Here is a 20,271-nt window from a genome sequence, read left to right on the forward strand (position 1 = left end):
AAGCATTTATTTTTTGTAATAATCATTAAATATTTTTATCACAAAAAAAAAAAAAAAAAAAAAAAAGCTCCACAGTTCATTAATCTCTTTTTTTACTGACTGGCTATTCAGCTCTGTGCTTTTGATAGACCAGAACAAAAACTTTTTCTTGCTTTGGTGTTCAAATGAACCATACTCCCAAAATTAGTACAGAGACACTGCCCATTAAACATGCCTAAAAATCTCTTTGAAATCAGTAGCATAAGGTTAAAATGAGCAATGCAGAGAGTGTCAAGGTGAAATCACTAAAAAAATGCAAGACATTTTTAAAAGTTACAAAGCAGCACTTTAGCACTGAAAAATAAATAATACATTTGAATATTCTCAAATTTATATTATATATAGTTGGGTTATTTTCAAGAAACATAACCCTTCAATAATTAACTTTTTTCATGCAACATTGTTTATTTCAACAAGTCATGCAATACAAACAATATTTTACTTCAGCTGGCTGTTGCAACATAGCTTGGTAGAGAAGTTAGAAATCAAACTTAAGAAAAAGGAAGGGTGAGAGAAGAAAATCTTGAAACAAAACATGCATTATGTGCATAATATAACCATCCAAGCCAATTAGACTGCTTAACACAAGATGAATGTACAGAGTGGGTCTTTTTTTTTTAAATAGTGCATTGAAATCTCTGGAGCATGAGAGGTGCTCCACACGCATAAAACCAAGTTCAGTTGAAGCGGAGCATTAGGATAAAGAACTGAAGGCAAATCAGGATATTTCCATCTTCATATTCATTACCAAGTTATGCTAAGTATTTCTTGCACCCCCACCAAGTCAGCTTCTGATGAGTTGCAGTCAAACTAACTTCCTGCAACACGTTACCTTTTTATTCCAGCAAAACATCAGGACAGTCAGATGAACTTACTCATTTCAAGCATATTCATCTGTTTAAACACAGGGGTGTTTAAATCACACACTTCAGTCAAGTTTGAAAAAGGAGTACAGCAAAATCATAATATCTAAACCACTTCTGAGAACTTCGTACTGATTTCAAGCATACAGGAAAACTACTTACAAAATTGTGCAGGCTTAATTACAGTACATTCTTTACTTTGCAAACATGCTTTTAAAAACATGAAATATACTGTATATGAAATTCAATACAGGTACTTGCACATACAGACAGGTTAAAAAACAAACAAACAAACCAAACCAGAAAACTTTTGGTCAACAAAAGTTTGTTTGCCTGCAATCATGATAGAAAGCAAGTGATATCCCAAAATGAATACCAAATGCTATATGTTTTGTTAATCCCATGCTTTTAAAAACCAAGCCTTTAATAACTAAAATTTGAAATTATTAATTATATTATGCCTTGTAAAGTGGCTGGGGTGGGAAGCACCACTTTAAAAAACAAACATTTCCTTTGGATTCAGAGAAAGGAAACAATTCTTATTTAAAAACAACTATATAGCAGTTCTATAAAGTGCCTCTTTGAGGAAATACATCAACAGATGTTTTCCTTGTGCAAAATAGACAATTTTCAGCTCAAATCTTTGAAACACATATGCTACCCAGAGTTTGTGTTCACGCATTACCTTCAGTATCAGTAATTCAATAAAAATTCAATCTATACCAAAACTATTTACCTTTATTCAAAATGTCTACCACTCCTAATTTAGCTTTCAGGGCTTGAGCTAAAAACACGTCATCAGAAAACTCTGGGTTTTTCATTTCTTAATTCTTCCTCTAAGTCCTTTTCCCATTGTGCGTGTTTACTTTTGACTCTAGAAGTCCATTACTGAAGGTTATATGAAATACATTCTCTCCTAGGAAACAGCAAAGCCACATTGCATACCACTGGAATAAGACACTGTTTAAAATCTTTAAAAGCAGCATTTAGGATCAAACTAAAGCTTGATAGAGAGATCTGTCTGCACTTCGAAATGCAAAACCTCTTGCAACTACTATTATTGGAGAGTGGATACTTGAAGTGTTCTGAAACTCAAAAAAAGGGTACCTAAAAGTTAAGAGAAGGAAGCTGAAGCAGCCCAAGCTACTGCAAGTTTCCATTTTAGGCTCAGGTCCACCTGCAGCCAAGCACAGACATGGCAAGAACAGAAACTGCACAGACAGGAGAAAGAGCCCAGGAGCCTGAGCCCAGTGCAGCAGAGCCAGGGCATTCCAGCCCTTGGCCCCTCACAGGTAAGGCTCCGTCTGTAGCAGCAAGGAAAGGTAAAAAGTGTGACCCATCCTTCTCAGCCTCACCCTAAGCTGGGTACTAACTTGTATCACTGAATTACTAATATTGGATTTAAGGTCTTCCATGCCACAATCCATTGCAGGCTCCAGCTGGAGTGCTGAAAAGGGCCAGAAGAGAGAGTTCTGGTATTTCTTTGTAAACCACAAGGCTGCAGATCAAAGTTTTCGATGAACAAGCTGAAACAACCACCCCAGAACAGCAGCAGTCCTCCCCCTCCAATGTGCCCTCCCTCCTGGCCCACTACTAGTTTGGCAGTCCATCATCTCTTCTGTGTGTAGGAGGAATTTTCACATGTCTGAGCAGAAGAGAAGAAAACCAGGTACAAAGCTTATGAGAATAAGTATGAAATACATATAAACCAAGGTAACAGATTTAAGTGACTTAAATACAGGTACATTCAAGAAAACCAACAGATATTTGTCCATTTTAGAGAAAAGCCACCAAGAGTTTATTTGATCTGAACTGTCTCTTGTAGGAAAGGTATTCTGAATGTACCAGTGCACAGCTGGTCTGACCAGCCAGGAAGTTCATGCTGCAATGGAGTCCTTCTTGGATAAAATGTGTAATCAGGTTCGTAGTTCAAGAGACAGCTCAGTGATGCCATGTAGATATCTGCAAATCTAGAGAGACGTCTCAGGAAGTAAGTTGGATTCTCATCAGTTCTGAATATGCTTCCAAACTGTGCATTGAAGAAGTTCCTGTTCATCTCCCTGTCCCCCAGAAAGAGAAAACAAAGAAGTGAGCAGACCTGCACACGTCTCTTCACCAGCTGGCACCCATAACCTGAAGCAAGCAGATCCTAAACCTGTTCTATGCATTATTCTCTTGCCATTGTTCTTCAAAATACTAAAATGTGCCACAGAAGTTTTTCACCTCTTGCACATATACAACCCAGGTCTAGAAATCACAGTTGTGAAGAAGTTGTGAATCACATCTCCCACTAGAGATAAGTTGCTTCTGACATCAGAAACATGACATCTCAAGCCTTCTTTTCTAGGAATTGTCAAAGAAGATTTTTGCCTTTACCTAAATATTAATGAAATCCAATGTTCCAAAGATAAAAGACTTCTTAAGAAAAGGCAAAGATTTGGCTTCGTGCACACAAAAATCTTTAAACACATATTGGAATTAAGTTCTGGGCATTAGTCACTGCCAAGTGTCATTCCCATTTCATTTATTCCCACATTTCTGGAGAAGGCTGCTGGTGGTACAGATGGCCTTGAAAACTGTGCACTTCACACCCCCTGCATTTAGGGATTTCTCCTTCATAATAACAGATTATTAGGACTTCTAGCCCTATTACCTAACTTTGTGATAAATCCATGCTAAATGCAACCTAGTGCAGATCTCAGTTTCTATGTGTTCTAAGATGTATTACAAACAATCTGCAGAAATCACATAAAAAACCCGGTAAAGTGACCTAAGCCTTGACAAAAAAATACAGTTTTTATTTGTGCAGAAGCTGTGTCATCAACAGTAACAGCTAACACAGAGGGACAGAAGAATCAAAGTGAGAAGGAAAGGGATTTTTGATAGGATGTTACCTTTTCACACAGAAAAGTTACATCTGTTCTAAAGACAGGGAACAGGCAAAATATCTATAAAGTGTCAGAGAGAAGAGCTGCACAAGAGACAGGTAGAATATTCCTTCAAGAATATTATAAAATATATGCAACTACCAGGGAATGTAAACTAGGGATAGAAAGAAATTGCAAAGAAACCTCTGGAAGATATTGCATAGAACCCTTGGCTCCAAAGCATACTGCAAATTCTTCATCCCCTGTGTCTTACCTCATTTCCTTTCTTTCCTTCTTCCATTCTTCTAAAATCATTTGGGAATCAGGATCACGGTGAACCTGAAATGTAAAGTATGGATAACCTGTAACTAAGGATAAGTCTGTAAATAAACCTTTCTATTAATAAACCCTTATCAGCTAACAGGACATGAGCAATAATTCAGAGATCAGTATACAGAACTTATCCATGTGCATTTTAAACAAAAGCAGGAATTGATCCAGGCTGACCAGTGGAGAAAGGGGACAAGATGTTGAGAAAACTCCTATTAACTAACCACACAAATAATTGCATTTATCTACAGTCCAACTCTTCAGCAAGACTGAAAGCACTTGCAAACATCAATGTCCAGCATTTAGAAACCTGGCTGGATCCCTCTGGCTCTCCAGAGCTGATTACACACACAGAGCACAAACCTGCATGTGTTCCAATAATCCTGTCAAGGTTTGCAGCCAGGTCATGGTTTGAATGTACTTCTCTGTGTTCATGATTTTAATCTCCGATCGTAACTCTGGAATAATTGCACCAGTGCGCCAGCCATGCTTCAGGGTCAAGTCCTATTTACCAAGAATTACAAAATACAGGTATTAGTCTTAAAAAGAGCTACTTAAAAGAAAAGAATCTGACTATTGTTTATCCCAAAGCAGCACTAATTTAATTGGTTTTTATGTACAAACAGAAGTATGACTGTACAAACAGTACAAACAGTGGGACTTAACTGTGCCAATGGACAATAGAATTTAATTTCAGATTAAGCATCAAATCCTACATTTTTGAAGAGAGAGAGAGATGAAGAACACACAAGCACTAGCAATGAACACTAATTCATTAGTTTTAAAACAAACAGCAGGAAATGCCTCTGTAGATGAGAGCTCTGCTGCTGCCAGCAGTACCTGGAGGAACTGTGTGCTGGGTTTGTGCTGGTTTCACCCAGCTGACAGAAACAACCAGGAGCCCCAGCGATTCAAGCTGCTCCTGACAGGTACAACACAAGGCAGCTGCCACCTGTGCCACAGTGAAACAGAGCTGCATCCTCCTCTTGGCCCTCAGTCTTCTGAAGCATCCAATGTTACAGTTCTTTTTAAAAGCAGAGTGAGGGGAAAATGTTAACACCTGCTGCTGCTGAATGTTACAAAAGCTTGGAGTGGAAAAGTCACACCCAGGTATTCAATAGGAATCAACTACAAAAGAGCCAAGTGGTAGCCACTTACCCTAAAGTAACAATTAATAGAGCATTTGTCCATAAGGTGGCAAAAAAAAAAAAAAAAAAAAAAAAAAAACCCGGGAGGGGGGGCAACAAAACCAGAGCCAAAAAAAAAAAGCCTGGAGAGTGGGCATACAAATCAGAGCACTATCTTGGGAAGAACATTCACAATTAGTGACAGGAAGATTGACTCCTGCATTCAAAACAGAAGTTCATTCAGCTATCATCCAAGTTAGGCATATACTGTACATTTGGATATCTGTGTTTACTCCCTAGTACATCTGACACAATCAGTATCAGGATCAGAAATACAACCTGACACATTCCTGACCACAGTAAGTAAACAACTTAAATGCTACAAGTCAGGTGGAAAATATGGCTGGCATTTTACAGCACCAAGGTTCCTTGCTGAAAAAAAAAAAAAAAAAAAAAAAAAAAGCAATATGGCTTAACAACCAAATTTTGTTGTATATTAAAATCTCAAATGGAAGTGTGTTACATTGAATAACTGCAGAGGAAGAGAGAAAAACTAACAGAAAGCCTCATCTTTTCTCTAATTTTGGGAAAGCAAGCTACTTACTGCCAAATCACTGTATATGTGGTCACCAAAGTAGAGAACCTTAGAGCCCCTCCAGCCAGTAAGCTTCAAAAATTCATACAAGTTACCCTGCGGAAATAATGACATGGACATTGTAGCAGCATGTGACTTGCACCTTCAAGTGCACAAAAAAGGAACTTAGTACACCACTAAAAATATTACACAGCACAAATCTTGTCCTCAGTTTATACATTAAGAATCCCAAATTTTACAGGTGATTTCAGTGATAGTAGCACTTCAAGAGACACTGACATACAATACCAACAATTAATTTGTACAGCTTCAGACATTAAAATAACTCTCTTAAAGAATGCATCTGCATTTTAGAAAGCTTTATATCCAAAGAAGCTTGGGATTCTAGGAAACAGGTATGAAATTTCAACAGAAAGATCTATTGAAAGCATACCTGTTTGTAAATCTGGCCTTTCTGCAGCTTGTGAATCTTGTCCCAGAGCAAGACTCCCCTTTCATTCACCTTTCGAAATGGTCTAGAATAGACATGCAATTGTTATGTTGCTGTAGGAATCCTGACACTTCTTAGGAAATTAAAGTATTAGCATTAAAAATATTCATCTCTGAAAAGGAAAAAAAACATCTCTAGCATCTGAATTTTGTAAGAGAAAAAGCAAAACTCCAAACTTCCACTTTAACCAGTGAAAAGCAACGTAACTTTCCAGTATACCTATGGCATTTATAAAAACAGTTTGATAACAACTGCTGAGAAGTAAGGCAGGGACCCCAGGCAGAAGGGAAGAAACAGCATGAGTTGTCTGCCACTAAGGAGGAGAGAACACAAAAAAATAGATGTGTAAGAATCTTGCCCAATCCCTCAGTCTGCACACCTGGACAACTGAAGATGAGAGAGCAGAGGACAGGGGCCAAGACATATAGCAAAGATTTTTTAAAATTAAATGCCAAAAGTAAAGGGAAAATAATCCCATCTCCTTCTATCTCACTTTCAAATCATAAGCACACATAAAGGAACAGGTCTTCTTCAAGGGTAAAAGTAGGGCATACACATTAGAGATGTGTTTACTTAATCACAACTAGTCCAAATATTCCAGTCTGTCAGCTAGCCAGATGTCTTTTAAATATCATGTGTGATGAAAAAAAAAAAACAACCCAGAAGCAATGGAAGACATTTCCAGATAAGGGTCTATTTGAAAGGCATCAAGACTTCTCAGGTTTATTAGGAAAGAAGCACAGTTCACCAACATGCAAATAAGAAGTTAAAAATGGCTTCTGTGGCCATAACTTGCTCCAGTATACCTGTAACAGCTCCTAGAACTTTCTTAGGCAAAAAAGGGTAAATATTTAGACTTCAGCATTGGGTATTGCTGCATTTTGTAATGACCTTACCCAGGATTTCATCAAATATGATTTCATTTTACACATTGCAGCCAAACGAAAATATTTCCTAACACACTCTCTGGCCTTATATGGAAGAGCTGCTTGAATCATTCTTTACTGCCTGAACACCCACCTTCGCTTATCATTGAAAAAATTTGGTTTTTCAGCCTGGACAATGACCACATCAAAGAGATCCCTCCAGTCCTTGCCAACGATGAACTTCATGCCTTTGTCCCTAAAAAGGACAGAGGAATATTAACAATTAACTGTAGCAAAGTGCAGCTGCCTGTGCAATAAAAGGAATTATACTAGAGAACCTCATCTTCCCCATCCCTTACAAATGCATAGTTCGACAGCAAACAACTGCTCACGTACACAAAGCTGCTGGGACTGTTTGTGATGAGAAACATCTTCTTGCCATGATCAGCCAGCTTTGCTAACACTGCACGAGTTTGTTCAGCATAGCAGATGTATTTCTCTGTGAGGATTGGGGAAAACACAGCATTAATTGAGAAAACTCTTGTGAAAAACTTTGTATGCATTCAACCAAGAGCTCAGAACACAACCTTTCACAAGTGGGATTAAGTCTTTCAAACTTTAAAAATTTAGAATTTGTAATCTTTAAATAGGGAAGCCAGAAAAATCATATACTATCAGTAAGAAAAGCTTTGATACCATTGGTACTTACCAATATCTGCTTCAATTGCTCTGTACATTATTCCTTTGATATGAACATCCCTGATTGAATCCTGTAAGGAAAGCAATGAGCAGTAAAGAACTTCATCTTTTCAAGCGTTCAGCAAATAGCAATAGCAATTTGTTTTTAAAACAACTTATTTCTCAACACTTCCAATTTTACAGAAATGCCATGTAATGGTCAATATAATTATATATATGTATGTGTGTATATGTATGTATGATGTCACCACCAGACAAAGACTAAGCTTCTCTTCTCAGAAATTAACTTCATAATTTTGGGAAGTACAAAACTATATAGCAGAGGAGCTCTTTTACATAACTGTGAAAGGTTGCTCAGGAGGGTGAAGTGGGGTGAAAGCCCTCTGCAGAAGCAGAGTCATCACAGATTTCCAGTGACCTTTGGAGCAGAACACATTCCTTTCCCCTTAAAAAAAAAAAAAAGTTGTACATCTGACAGATTTTAGATTACAATCACTCACAAATGCCCTGATTATTTACATAAGAAATTTATGAACAGATGAAAGAAGTTAAGTGTTTGAACAAAGTACTTACAAGACACGCTGGAGGCATTTAACAGTTCTCCTGAGCCAGCTCTGCACCAGACAGCTTTGTTTAGAACAGCAGTAGTGCCATTTTGCTGCTTACTCAGAGTATGTCCTCAAAATCCTCAAAAAATACCACTATAGGGTTTCCAAAATGCTTGTAATGCTGAATAGTAGAGAAATTTCTCTACATGCTTCAGAGAAACCACAAGAACTGGCCTCCTCTACATTACATAACCATGACATAAGATTATCTCCTCTGCAGGACACATGCTGAGGAATCAAAAAGGTCAAATTACTCTAGACTAGTACTAGAGCTTATCTGGAGGAGGAAGAGAGGTAAACAGGGAAATAGATAGTTCAAAAGTATGAGATAGCAAATGATTGTACACTAGCCAAAATGAAAGCTCTAAACTGGAACTTCCTATAGCCTCTTACATTCCCTATAACCTAGTAAATCCCTGAGAGTGTCAACAACAATCAAAAGAACTTTTATCACCTTACAAGATCCTCTTTACCCTATTCACCCCTTAAACCCACAAAAAGAGCAAAAGTCCTAGAATGTCAGTTTTCAAACCAATTTTGGTTTATTCTTTTCCAAACTCTACCTTAATTTTACTTACATTTTTATGGTTGTATACCCATAATTACTCCATACAAAACCTAAAGTGAGGCATTTCACTGAGGCTAGCACAACAGGTGAAAGCTTCCTGAAGTGCTCACAGAGAAGACACCCAAATATACAAGTTTATCCAAATCTTCAAAGCTTGACATCTACCTTGACATCTTTGTACAAATGAACAGGCTCATAGTCTATGTTGTTTTTCAGAAAATATTCATTCACACAGGAAAGGAGTGTCATTTCTGGCAAGGAAAATATATCCATGAATTGCTTCATTGTATTTCCTTGTGAGCTCTACAGTGATGGGAAGACAAGGAAAGAAAAAACAAAGTCAGGCATTTCCCAGATTAGCATTTCCCAGATTAGAACACTTTCATTTGTTCAGTATAAACATGTCAGCTTAGTTGCAGATATTCAGCTTTTGCCATCCCTCTTCACATGGCTAAAGATTGTTCTTCAACTAAGATCTTCAATAAAGTTATCTCCAACAGAAGTGTTGTGATTAATTCTTCAAATAAACCCAAATCATTACTCTTAAGAGTGGTATTTAAATTCACAAAAACAAGACAGTGCTCAGCTAAAAGTCAAGAGAAGGCCTTCACTAGAAGTCTGCACTTCTGCAGACAAGAGGCACTGATGGATGAGGGATGGAGGTTTTCTTAGTTTGATGGGTTTTGTATTAAGTGGAATACTAATTAGGATTGCAAACCAATTTACCTCCTCAAAATGAGATAATAAAAAGATGCAAGGATCTCCAATACCTAGCGCAGTAACAAAGGAAGACATTTATAGTCTGCAAAAGCTGTTATAGTAACAACAATAGTTATGTTTCACAGAAGTATTAAATCTCATTATATAACAGCAAATACAGCCCAAATACCTCTCAGTAAGAAGGGAGGTAAGGCAAGAAGCTCAGGATCAGAGTAACAAAACACCAGAGGTTGTAAGGTTTTGCTGGAGATCATCTCGTCCAAGCCAGCAGCTGGCTCTAGGGCCCCCTAGAGCCAGCTGCCCAGGACCTTGTCCAGATGGTTCCTGAGTATCCAACAACAGAGACCCCACAACCCTTGGGCAACCAGCCTGTGCCACTGCTAGGTCAGCCTCACAGCAAAGGAAGCATTTCCTGATGGTCAGAGGAATCTCCGGAGTTTCAAGTTGTGTCCCTCGCCTCTCGTCCCACCACTGTCCTTTCCAAGATCAAAGAAAGTAAGGACCTAAACAGACCAAGGCATCCCCCTGGGAATGCCAGTGTGATATTCACAACTGCTGCAGAGACTAGATTCAGGAATTCTAAATTCAGCTCCTTAAAATAAGAACAAGTACAAGAACAATAAAACGTTCCAAATCACAAAGAAGGGCTTTTCATGTCAACATAAAATCAACATCTCTACATTAAAAGGGGTGAAATAAACTTGGCTTTTTAGCAAAAAGTCAGCTTCACCCTTCATTTGGGAAAGGGGAAGCAACCCACCAGAGGAAAAAAAAATCAACCTTATTGGCAAAGTTTAGGATTTAACATAGAAGTTTCATCTTTTGTCACTCATCTTTTGTCAAATCCTCTTACTTTGACTCTGCCGGGTTGCATGCAGGAGCTGCCTCCATATGTTTACTTGCTGCTGTTCCAGCGAAGCCATCAGACCAAGACTTTTTTTACCAAGAAAAAGTAAAGTATGTGAACCAGATATGGCTCATTTGCCAGCCTTTATCAGAATCTGTGCACAACACTGAGCAAGTCACTTGGTTTTCTGTGCTCCACCACTCTGTCTGTATACTTGGTAAGGGAACAGACAGAGGATAAACTACAGCAGCAGGAGGGAGAAAAGTAATTTGTCACTTTAGATGGCAAACTTCACATATAGCACTAAAGTCAATCATATATTGAGAAAATATAACTGCTACTTATATAATGAGAACAAAATTTAAAAACCACTACCCTCATGCCAAAAAAAAACCTCACCCAATTTAAAGACCCATTTGTGGTTTTACCTTTCCATAAAAGTCACTCATTTGTTCTAAAGGGACATGAGAACCATCATACATTGCAATGACTTCTTCATCTGGGACAACACTGAGGCCTCTGGAAAAAAACACTAGCTTTAGTTCAAAAGTCAGATTAAAAGTTTCAAGTAATCACCAAACCCTGACAAATTAACACTTAGATCTGGATCTTATTAAAACCCTAATAATGTCAGTGGAACATTTGTGTTTTTAAGTTAAAACAGTACCTTTCCTTACCAAACAAGTAACATTTTAACAGGCTCATGCACACAAAACACATTCCAATTTTAAGTACTTTCTAATTTCTTATGGGAAAAGAGCTTATTAGTGTCCATTAAAACTATGCCCCAGGGGATTTTTTAAGAAGTGGTTAGAACTTCCAGTTTCTTAACACAAAGTAATTCCTCACTCTGCCTTTTCTTTTATACAGCACTGATGATATGATAGTGCTTAAATCAGATTATTCTGCAGCATGACCTTGAAAATTTAAGGGAGTGAAAAATACACACAAGCTTTAACTAAGTAAGAATTTCTTTTTAAATGTATGAACAGTTTCGTTTCCCAAAATTTAAAACTACTTGAAGGATGGTCGATAATTAAAACAACAAATGGGGAAGAAGGAGATAACATTTCCCCAGAGTTTATCAACTATTATAGAGCACAGGCTTTAGTTTGGTTTTGAATGTTTACAGCAACATCTTGCACTAAAGCATCTAAAAGACTGCAGGCATGCAAACATCCTCACCAGAGGCCACAAAAGTGTTGATATTTTACTCAGGATTAAAAAAAACCACTAATGCAAACCAGATCAGCTGGTCTCCTTTTCCCAAACCTACTTAATGATGTTTTGCAGCCTTGTAAGACAATTATTTCAGTGGCTCCCTTTCTTGGTCTGACCAAGAAGAGTTGCCAGCATTAAAATAAAAATAAATTCATTCACAAGCCTAGTGCTTTCAGTGCTTAGAGTCCACACCAGCCTTGCAGTGGACAAGGCATGATACATCAGCTTCCTCAGGGTTTCTGTGGTGGCAGAATCCTACATTAACCATCTCTTTTACTGCAGTTCTGTCTCCACACACCAATTGGGACCCAACTCTGAGCTGCTGCTGTCAGAACTCCAGCATTCAAGTCAGTCTTGTGCACCAACAGGGCAGATAATACTTGGAGTTTGTAACATACAAAGCTCAGCATCAACCCCTCCACAGCAGCAAGCACAAAGAAATGCAACTAAAATATAAACCAGATACCAAGTAACACCATCAGAACTGAGGAGGTACCTTCTGGTCTGCAGACAGCTATGCGAAATGCTATTTGAATACTGTTAGAGAAAACACTCGTGCATCAGCAGCTACTTAAGCACAGATCAAGAGAGGACAATGTGAAAAGCGGAGATGACTGCCCAGGCAAAGCTGTAGATTACTTTTACCACAAGTCTCACAGTCCTGTCAGTTCACAGTGCAGCTGTATAACCACACATCATCATGACAGCAGCTCTCACATGGCCCTCAGCCTCTTTTCCTCCCCTCATCCCCGTACAGGTGTTTGAGGAAACCTCATAAAGGTCTCATGCAAACCATCATTTCTATGTCACATCCCCTTTTGGACCCAAATTTGGGTGTTCTGTTCTCATGGTGGGTGGGGGAACACAACTAAGAGTGCAACAGAATAAACCTGGGTAAAAGTCTTTCTGTCCAATGACTTTAAGAAAGGTGGTCTGGCTTCTTGTCTAATTTGAAGTCTGGTACCGAGTGTGGTGCAAGTTTGATTTGGTCAATGTGTCCAAACTTAAAAGCTCTATGCAAATACAGCAGGACCTCTCAAGTGTCTCCACAACCACACCAAAGCCATGCTATCAGGTACCCTGCGACAATTATTTACATAGAAAGCAACGGCAGAGAAGTCATCAGGGTATTTTTAGATGTCTTTCAGCACAATTTAACAGCCGGAAACAAAGTGAGTCAGCACTATGTGACCAACCAGCTTGCCAATTCTCCCAGGGCTCATCTGGGGAATCAGATGTGCTGGATCAGGCAGGGGATGTGTACACATCTGTGTGTACACACAGAGATGTAAAGAAAACTCCTTCCAGCAAGGCTGCAATGCTCATTCATGTCTGTGGTCATCAGGGCACAGGCCCTGGTAAGAATCCAAGCTGTACACTAATAAATGCAGTTAAAAGAGACAAAAAGTAAAAGCAGACATTGTTATTTTAAAGAAAAAATAAATTTACCCACCTGTAAACTGTTCCCAGCTGAATATAATGAAAAGCATCGATCTTCATTAATAATGCCTTGCAAGAAAAAAAAAAAGAAAATAACACTTTTTATCTCTTCAGCTATTTGATGTGAAATTACAGAAGTCAAAGCAATTTTCTACAACCTTTCTGCCTCAAGAACACCTGAGCACTCTCCTTGCAACTTCCTTCACAGCCTCCAAAATACTTTCATCAACGACTTACCTAGTTTGATCCTGTTGCACCCTAAATTGTCTTTTCCCACCCACCACAAGGACAAAATGCCCAAAACATGTTCTACTTAAGGGCCATTTAAAAAATAATATTATTCTTATTGATGATAATAACAGTAATAATAATAATAGTAATAATAGAGAATAAAGATTGCTATTAAAGAGAAAAACATGAAACAAAATCCTTACACATCAATGCAAAGTTGAAAGGCTTTTTTAAAAGCTCTCTTTATTTTCTTTGGCTATGTTCTCAGCACTACATAACTCATCACAAAGTTATTTATACATACCCGGTGCACATCATAATGAAGCCCTCTGATGGCAAAATTGGGATCATAATCATATTTTCTTATTTCTGCAGGATACTAAGAAAAGAGAGCAATGATTTGATTTTAAAAACATAAAACAATAAAAATTGTTTCTGCAGAATTTTAGAAGTGTAAGTTTTCTATGCTTCTCATTTGCTGTAACCATTTAGGAGAATTTTTAATAGGCTGATGAGATTTGCAGGAACATATGCCTGCAAGACAAATCAAACATTTTTCCAAAATCCAAGGTCATTGTTTTAAATCTAAGGCCATCCTGGTATCTGAAGCTGGACATCCAGGTAGTCTGTAGTGATTACCTTTGAACATTAGCCTCTTGCTCAAAAAGTTAATTTAATATATTCTTAATACATTCTTCATACATTAGAAAAAAATTCATTTAGAGATCCACATGAACTGAATGTCTGTCAGGTACTCTTCCCTCAGGTTCTATACACATAGTGGAGGTAGCTCACACCATTATATGGTGTGAGCTGTAGTCTAATATTTTTCAGTACAAGCCCATTATCAGTCAACTGTAATTGTGTTCTGCTTTAAACATAGGTTGCCATGAAAAGAAATGTTAGTTGCATGTCTTGGGCTAAGGGATTTGTTAATTTGTTTTTAAAGGGTGAAATAATTCAGTAGTTTCAACAAGGCCTGAGAAAACTATAATTTCTTTGACTAAGACACTGAAAGGCAATTCTTCCTTCTCCTCCCACAGGTTACAGCAGCCTTAGAACCAGACATTGTTTGTCACCCTCTCTACAACAGTTTCCATACTTATATGGCTGACTTAAAAGCCTTCGGGGGAAAAGTGCATTAGGCAGCTTCAACAGAGCATCTAGCTATTTTATAAGAAATAAACTGTCATTTTCCCCCAAAGTTCTTATCTTGCTGAAGAGGACTTGCTCTGAAACTGCTGTGGATTGCATTTGTACCGAATACAGGCATCTACAGTTAAAGAAAACAGTCCTATCATCCCTACACTAGCACTTCCAGAAAACGTGGGGCAGGCTACTGATCTGAATGAAGAACAGCATCAAAGCCTCCAGACAGCTCGGAAGAGGCACAGGTTTGGTCAGGGAACATGAAGCAGAGACACAAGGGAAATCATCAGGGAACGATACAGAATGTGATCAATTAAAAACTACCATGCATTGCACGTGCCCCAGAACAACCACATCAAGCCTGTACAATGAAATTAATTTCTGACTTTATCAAATTTCCACATACTTCACTTGCTACTTTAATTTATTCTACTAGAAAGTTGTCTTTTCAGATACATGCCAGTACATATGAGCTTACCCTGGCATATAAATCAAAGCTTCCTTGCAAACCAAACAAAGAAATGCTAAAAATGGTACTGTTTGCTTACCCCACTTTTGGTAGGGAACTGAAACAGCAGTCCTCGTAAAAAAAGCACAAGGCCTGTGCATCAGAAAAGAAACGAACCCAGGAACAAGAGCTTACATAGAACACCTGCTGCCACCTCCGTGATTAGCATTAAATTGATGTTTATTCTCTTGGACAATTCCTTGCTTCCTACACTGCATTTTACAATTTTTTATGTATTACCTCCCACTGCCATGAGCAAAATTGGCCATCTTTTGGGTTGACTGTGACAGTCATAATGGACACCGCCTACAGGGTCTTTTTCTAATGGTAAAGGCAAAAAAATATATTAACAGTATAAGCAGATAAATTCCAAAAGGAGATAATTTCAATAAGCTGTCTCAAAAAGTAATTACAGCTTTATTTAGTAGAACTCAGGAGATTTTAACCAAGACAAATTGGAAAGCTATTGCTACCCAAATCCATTCAAACAGAAAAGGAAAAACATCATTAGAATTTTTGTCTACAAGAATTAATCTTGACTCCTACAGTAACATGTTTTTTTACCATGAACCATGTAGCTTTAATAAAGTATATTTATACATCCCACAGAAACTGCTATCAAGGCATGCCAAAATTGCAGGGGTATAAAGCTGTGTACGCTTGTAGCACCCATGAAGTTTTGTTTGCTCTTCCAAGGATATTTATAGGTGTTTATAAATAGCTCCTAACCTTTAGATTCAAATACGAAAGTAGAATAACACCACGCATTCGGATTTAGGTTGTATAAAAATACACAAGCAGCTTTATTAACATACTCCATGGACCTTCTGTCTTTTCCTTTCCTGCAAGTCCTACAGTTTAATTAATTTTGGTTCTTTTAGTCCACAGATTTTTTCAGTCTTTATCCCAGAAATACCTTCAGTTTCCCCAGCCACCCACCTCCCCCTCCACTTCCTGACACACGGGAGCTTTTCCCATCCCCAAACTAGACAACAAGCAGCTCCAAACTGCCTGCATGTCAAGTGGTCACCAATGCAAGAACACTGCTTGGAGAGGCAGGAGGCAGTGCTCCGACCTGAACATTTCCGTGTATCCAGGCTCTGACCACAGCACACGCTGCCCTTCAGCCAAGGCAGCCGAAATGCCAGGTACACACAGACCACATCACAAGCCCTCAGTGCAATCAAAGCCCTGCTGTGAAGTCCAGCTTAAAATATTTCATAGGGAAATTAATCACTGCACTCACAGCAAGGGATGAAACACAGTAATGGTAACTTTTAAGCTTCTTATTTATTAATGTGACTCCAATAAATGACAATCAGGAACAAACAACAAACCGCACGCCCACAGTAAAAGATAAGACAAATATAACTGTACTCCTTGACAGACTGTTCTCTGCTCAAAACTGCAGCTGAGAATAAAACAGGGCTTCTGTTGTGAATATGTAGCTGTTGTACAAAATGTGCTATAAGGGAGCCAAGCAAGGCCTGAGGCATAAAAAGATGATTTATGCCTCTCAGTCAAAAATTATTTATTACACCCTTTATTCATAAGTGTATTGTTATTCCATTAATTTTACTTACCCGATGCTCATTAATAAGAAGATCTCGAGCAGCATTGAATATGAGCGTGTGCAGATGTTTAGAATAAAAGACCAAGGTGTAGTCATAATCAAACCCATAAATTTCAATGTCTGACAGGCTCATTTCATTGTTTGAAAAAATAGCATCTGGGTTCAGCATGTTACTCATAATTGAAGGAACCAACTCTGTGAACAGGGGAGAAGAAAAAAAATCATACCAGCCTTGCTTGTACCTTTATTTCAATAAAGACATAGAAATCCATTAGCAATTGCCAAATATAGATCAATGATGATGGAAACTATCAATCTAATTCACACTAACCAAGTAGTCATTAACAATATGATGCTATTGAACATGCTATTGTCCCTAACTTGTCTTGGTGATCATAGATTTTATTTGAAGTACACTTTTCTCTGCAGTCCAAGTTTGAAGAGAAGATGCATTTTGGCATCACGCTTATCAGAGAACACCAGACATAATTTTTTGCTAACGCCATTAACGCATTTATTAATGTTTTTGAAAATTAATTTGGAGTTGAAGAATATTATTATATTATTATTACTACTAGTTTAGGAGCCTTGTCTTCTACTCCCATTACTTGTCCTCCCATTACAGGTCCAGCTCCTGCCCCTGAAGCAGAACTGACATTGTTCTAATTTGATATTGCTTTCATTTTTGCTTCACCATTTCAAAGTTATCACATTAATCAATTTCAGCTCACATGAATAAACGATATGTGACTATGTACATAACCATTACATACACACTGTTATGCTTATTAACCTCCTAGAGAATCAGAAAACCAAAAATATTCTGCTTATTTTCTACACACACACACACACACGGAGTGTATAAATCACTTCCCTTTTTAAGGGTATGTTTCTGTTGATATTTGATTGAAAAAGTATACTGGCTGAGAAATTAAAACCATGATATAATAAGTAACTTTAGGACCAACACCAATGTCAGTACTAAACATTGAGAGTGTTTATATTTCTTGTTTACAAAACTTTAAAGAGCAACATTAGGAGGTTAAACGCTACTCTCCTGGCAGCATAAAACATGAGCATGTTTTCCTTCCTTCCTTTCTCATATACTTTCTTTATACTCCAGACTTCCCTACCAGTGGAAAAAAATGGGGAACATTTATCTTAAATATGTGCTTGGAAAGACGAGTTTAAAGGGAACATGCTTTTGTTTGGTTACTTTCCATATAGGTTTAAAAGGAATTGACAGAGCCCCTGCATGCTCCACCACTGAAAACATCTCAACAAGGCAGGTAGGTGTGGGGACTTCAGATGCAGGCACCCAAGTCTTTTAATTTTTAAGAGAGGGGAAAAAAGCAAATTCCCTGAGTTTAATTCCAAACTTCAAATAAGCCCAGCAATCAAATCAAATACAATTTGACATGCTATGATTAAGGCAAATATTCCTACTATATTCCTATTCGTCTATAGAAAGGGCCACAGAACATTCAATTAACTTGAAGTCATTAGCACAGTTTTTAACCAACTTCAAAATCACATTACAACACCCATTTCTGTATTATAAAGTATTTTTTCAAACATCAATTGTGCAGCTTGGTGAGTCAACAGTTGCTTTAAAAATAAAGATATTTATGTAGCTATATATGGATAAAAAGATACTTCAGCTGAAAACTAGCTTGACTGGTGGCTGTCTGAAAACAGACAGTATGAACAGTTGGTAGCTATTAGACATTCTGGCCAGCAGACAGCATCACAAGTGCTATAAACCTTGGGTCAAAAAACAGGAGAGCCTTGTAGCCTTGTCATCTCAACATCATAACTAACTGATATATCATATACTTGAAGCCACTGGGTGACTTAGTTGTAATATAATAGCCTGAAATATTCTAGAAGCAGTTGCCTCATCTTTTGCCAGCTCACACCCACTGATCAACTTATTTTCTCACAACATTACCCTACCTCAGCTCCTAAGTATTATTTGGGTGTGGTTTAGAACAAGAGAAAGTTAATTCCAAAAACAGAAAAAAGAAAAATAGATTCAAAATAAAACACACTTCCCTTCTTCCTATCCCTTATCTCACCCTCGAAAGCCCACAGACCTCTCTTGAGATCTCTAACGTGACTTTTAATTTCACTTCTGAAATGCTGACGCTATTCTACATTCACAAATGCTTTGCTTGCCCCCAGTGTTGTGAAGTCCCAGTTCACATTCAAGACTCCTAAGTGCAGGAAAACACAATAATTTCTTTCTTTATAGGCAAAACATGCAAGCTAAAGCATTATGCATTGCCACAACAGGACATGCTCTTCCCCATGGCATTACAGAACACACTCTGCCTCTTTTTCTTTCAGCTCTCAGAAAAGTCCACACTTTCAAGCAAGTATTATCTTGGTAATTCCCTTCCCATCGGAGCAAGGTGAGAAACAAGCATTTTGCTTACTTTTTCCTGTAGCTTTCTGCCTGGCTGGGCTGAAGACCAGGGCTTCCCAGGGTCATGTATGTGCTGTGAGCATTTTATAATGCCTCACACAGTGTTATGAATTAAAAGAGTCATCAAAAATTTCACAGCATTTTAACTTTTTGGAAAACCAGTCTATTTCAGAATAGTCGCGTTGCGTATACATATAACGGTCATCAATGAGATGACCAACTTCTCGATTTTATTTCTACATTTTCTTTTCTACACCCAACACACCCCCAAAAGCCGCCACTTTGCCCGGCCCCAGCTGCGCTGTACACAGACGCTCCGAGAGCCGCGGACGGGCGATGGTGTGAGGGGCTCGGCCCTCCCTCCGAGGGGAGGATGAAGGGGCTTCCGCCCCACAGCCGTGTCCCCGCTGTCCGGCCCCAGGACCCACCGGCTGAGGCTCTCCCCGCGCTGCCGCTCCGGCCCTGGGCACAGCACGGCAGCGCAGAGCACGGACGCCGGAGCCGCTGCGGGACGGACCCGCGCCTCGGCTCCCGGACCCTTCCCGCTCCCCCACAGGCTTCGCCCTTGCTCCGCTCCCAGCCGCCACCACGGCTCCGCTCCGGCCGCCGAGGGGCAGCCGCGCCGCTGCCGCCCGCGGGCGCCGCTCACCCTTGGTGACCCTCTTGGCCTCCTTGTAGCGCGACCACAGGTAGCTCTTCATGTCGGGCGACGGCTGCTGCTGCTGCTGCGGGGCCACGGTGCAGAGGGGAGCGGCGCCCGCGGCGGGCAGGACGCGGCCCCGCCGCCCGCCCGCGCCCGCCCTGCCCGCCGCCAGCAGCGCCCGCGCCGCCACCGCTGCCATGCTCCGCGCTCAGCCCCGCCGAACCGCTCCGCCGCCGCCGCCGGCTGAAGTCACTTCCTTGGGCCCCGCCCCGGGCCGGGAGGCGGGCCCGGCCCCGCAGGTAGCGGCGGGAGGCAGGGCTTGGCCGGGCCCGTGCGCCCAGCAGCGGTGCCCGAGGGGCAGAGCGCGGCCGGTGCGGCCCGGCGGGCTCAGGTGGTGTGGCCGGGCCCCGCGTCTCTCATCTGCCGTCCCGAACAGGGAAAGCAGCGTCCTCCCAGCCA

At 39.6% G+C, this 20,271-nt stretch overlaps 1 protein-coding gene across 2 annotated transcripts; it reads right to left on the reverse strand.

Annotated features, from left to right (window-relative positions):
- Positions 1-44: 44 nt before the first annotated feature.
- Positions 45-20,050, reverse strand: NT5DC3 (5'-nucleotidase domain containing 3). Of its 2 annotated transcripts, none has more exons than XM_041398471.1 (14): positions 19,819-20,050; positions 16,752-16,936; positions 13,816-13,890; positions 13,294-13,349; positions 11,048-11,138; positions 9,218-9,355; positions 7,887-7,947; positions 7,574-7,676; positions 7,332-7,433; positions 6,255-6,336; positions 5,831-5,917; positions 4,463-4,603; positions 4,044-4,108; positions 45-2,962 (listed from the first exon to the last, which is right to left on the reverse strand). In XM_041398471.1, exons 1-14 carry the CDS (start codon positions 20,009-20,011, stop codon positions 2,701-2,703), a joined length of 1,641 nt encoding a protein of 546 aa, XP_041254405.1. In that variant the 5' UTR covers positions 20,012-20,050; the 3' UTR covers positions 45-2,700. The 2 variants fall into 2 exon arrangements, with proteins under 2 accessions (XP_041254405.1, XP_041254406.1); XM_041398472.1 differs by lacking the exon at positions 19,819-20,050 and adding an exon at positions 19,180-19,795.
- Between the last annotated feature and the right edge of the window lie 221 nt (positions 20,051-20,271).

Source organism: Onychostruthus taczanowskii, unplaced genomic scaffold (assembly GCF_017590055.1).
Source record: "Onychostruthus taczanowskii isolate IOZ18803 unplaced genomic scaffold, ASM1759005v1 scaffold15, whole genome shotgun sequence".
NCBI classification, from domain to species: domain Eukaryota; kingdom Metazoa; phylum Chordata; class Aves; order Passeriformes; family Passeridae; genus Onychostruthus; species Onychostruthus taczanowskii.

Coding starts and splice junctions, on each gene's coding strand:
- NT5DC3 (XM_041398471.1), bottom strand. CDS start 20,011: ATGGCAGCGGTGGCGGCGCGGGCGCTGCTGGCGGCGGGCAGGGCGGGC. Junction 7,677..7,886: donor AGCAATTGAAGCAGATATTG/GTAAGTACCAAT, acceptor CAATCCTCACAG/AGAAATACATCTGCTATGCT. Junction 6,337..7,331: donor TTTTTCAATGATAAGCGAAG/GTGGGTGTTCAG, acceptor TGTCTATTCTAG/ACCATTTCGAAAGGTGAATG.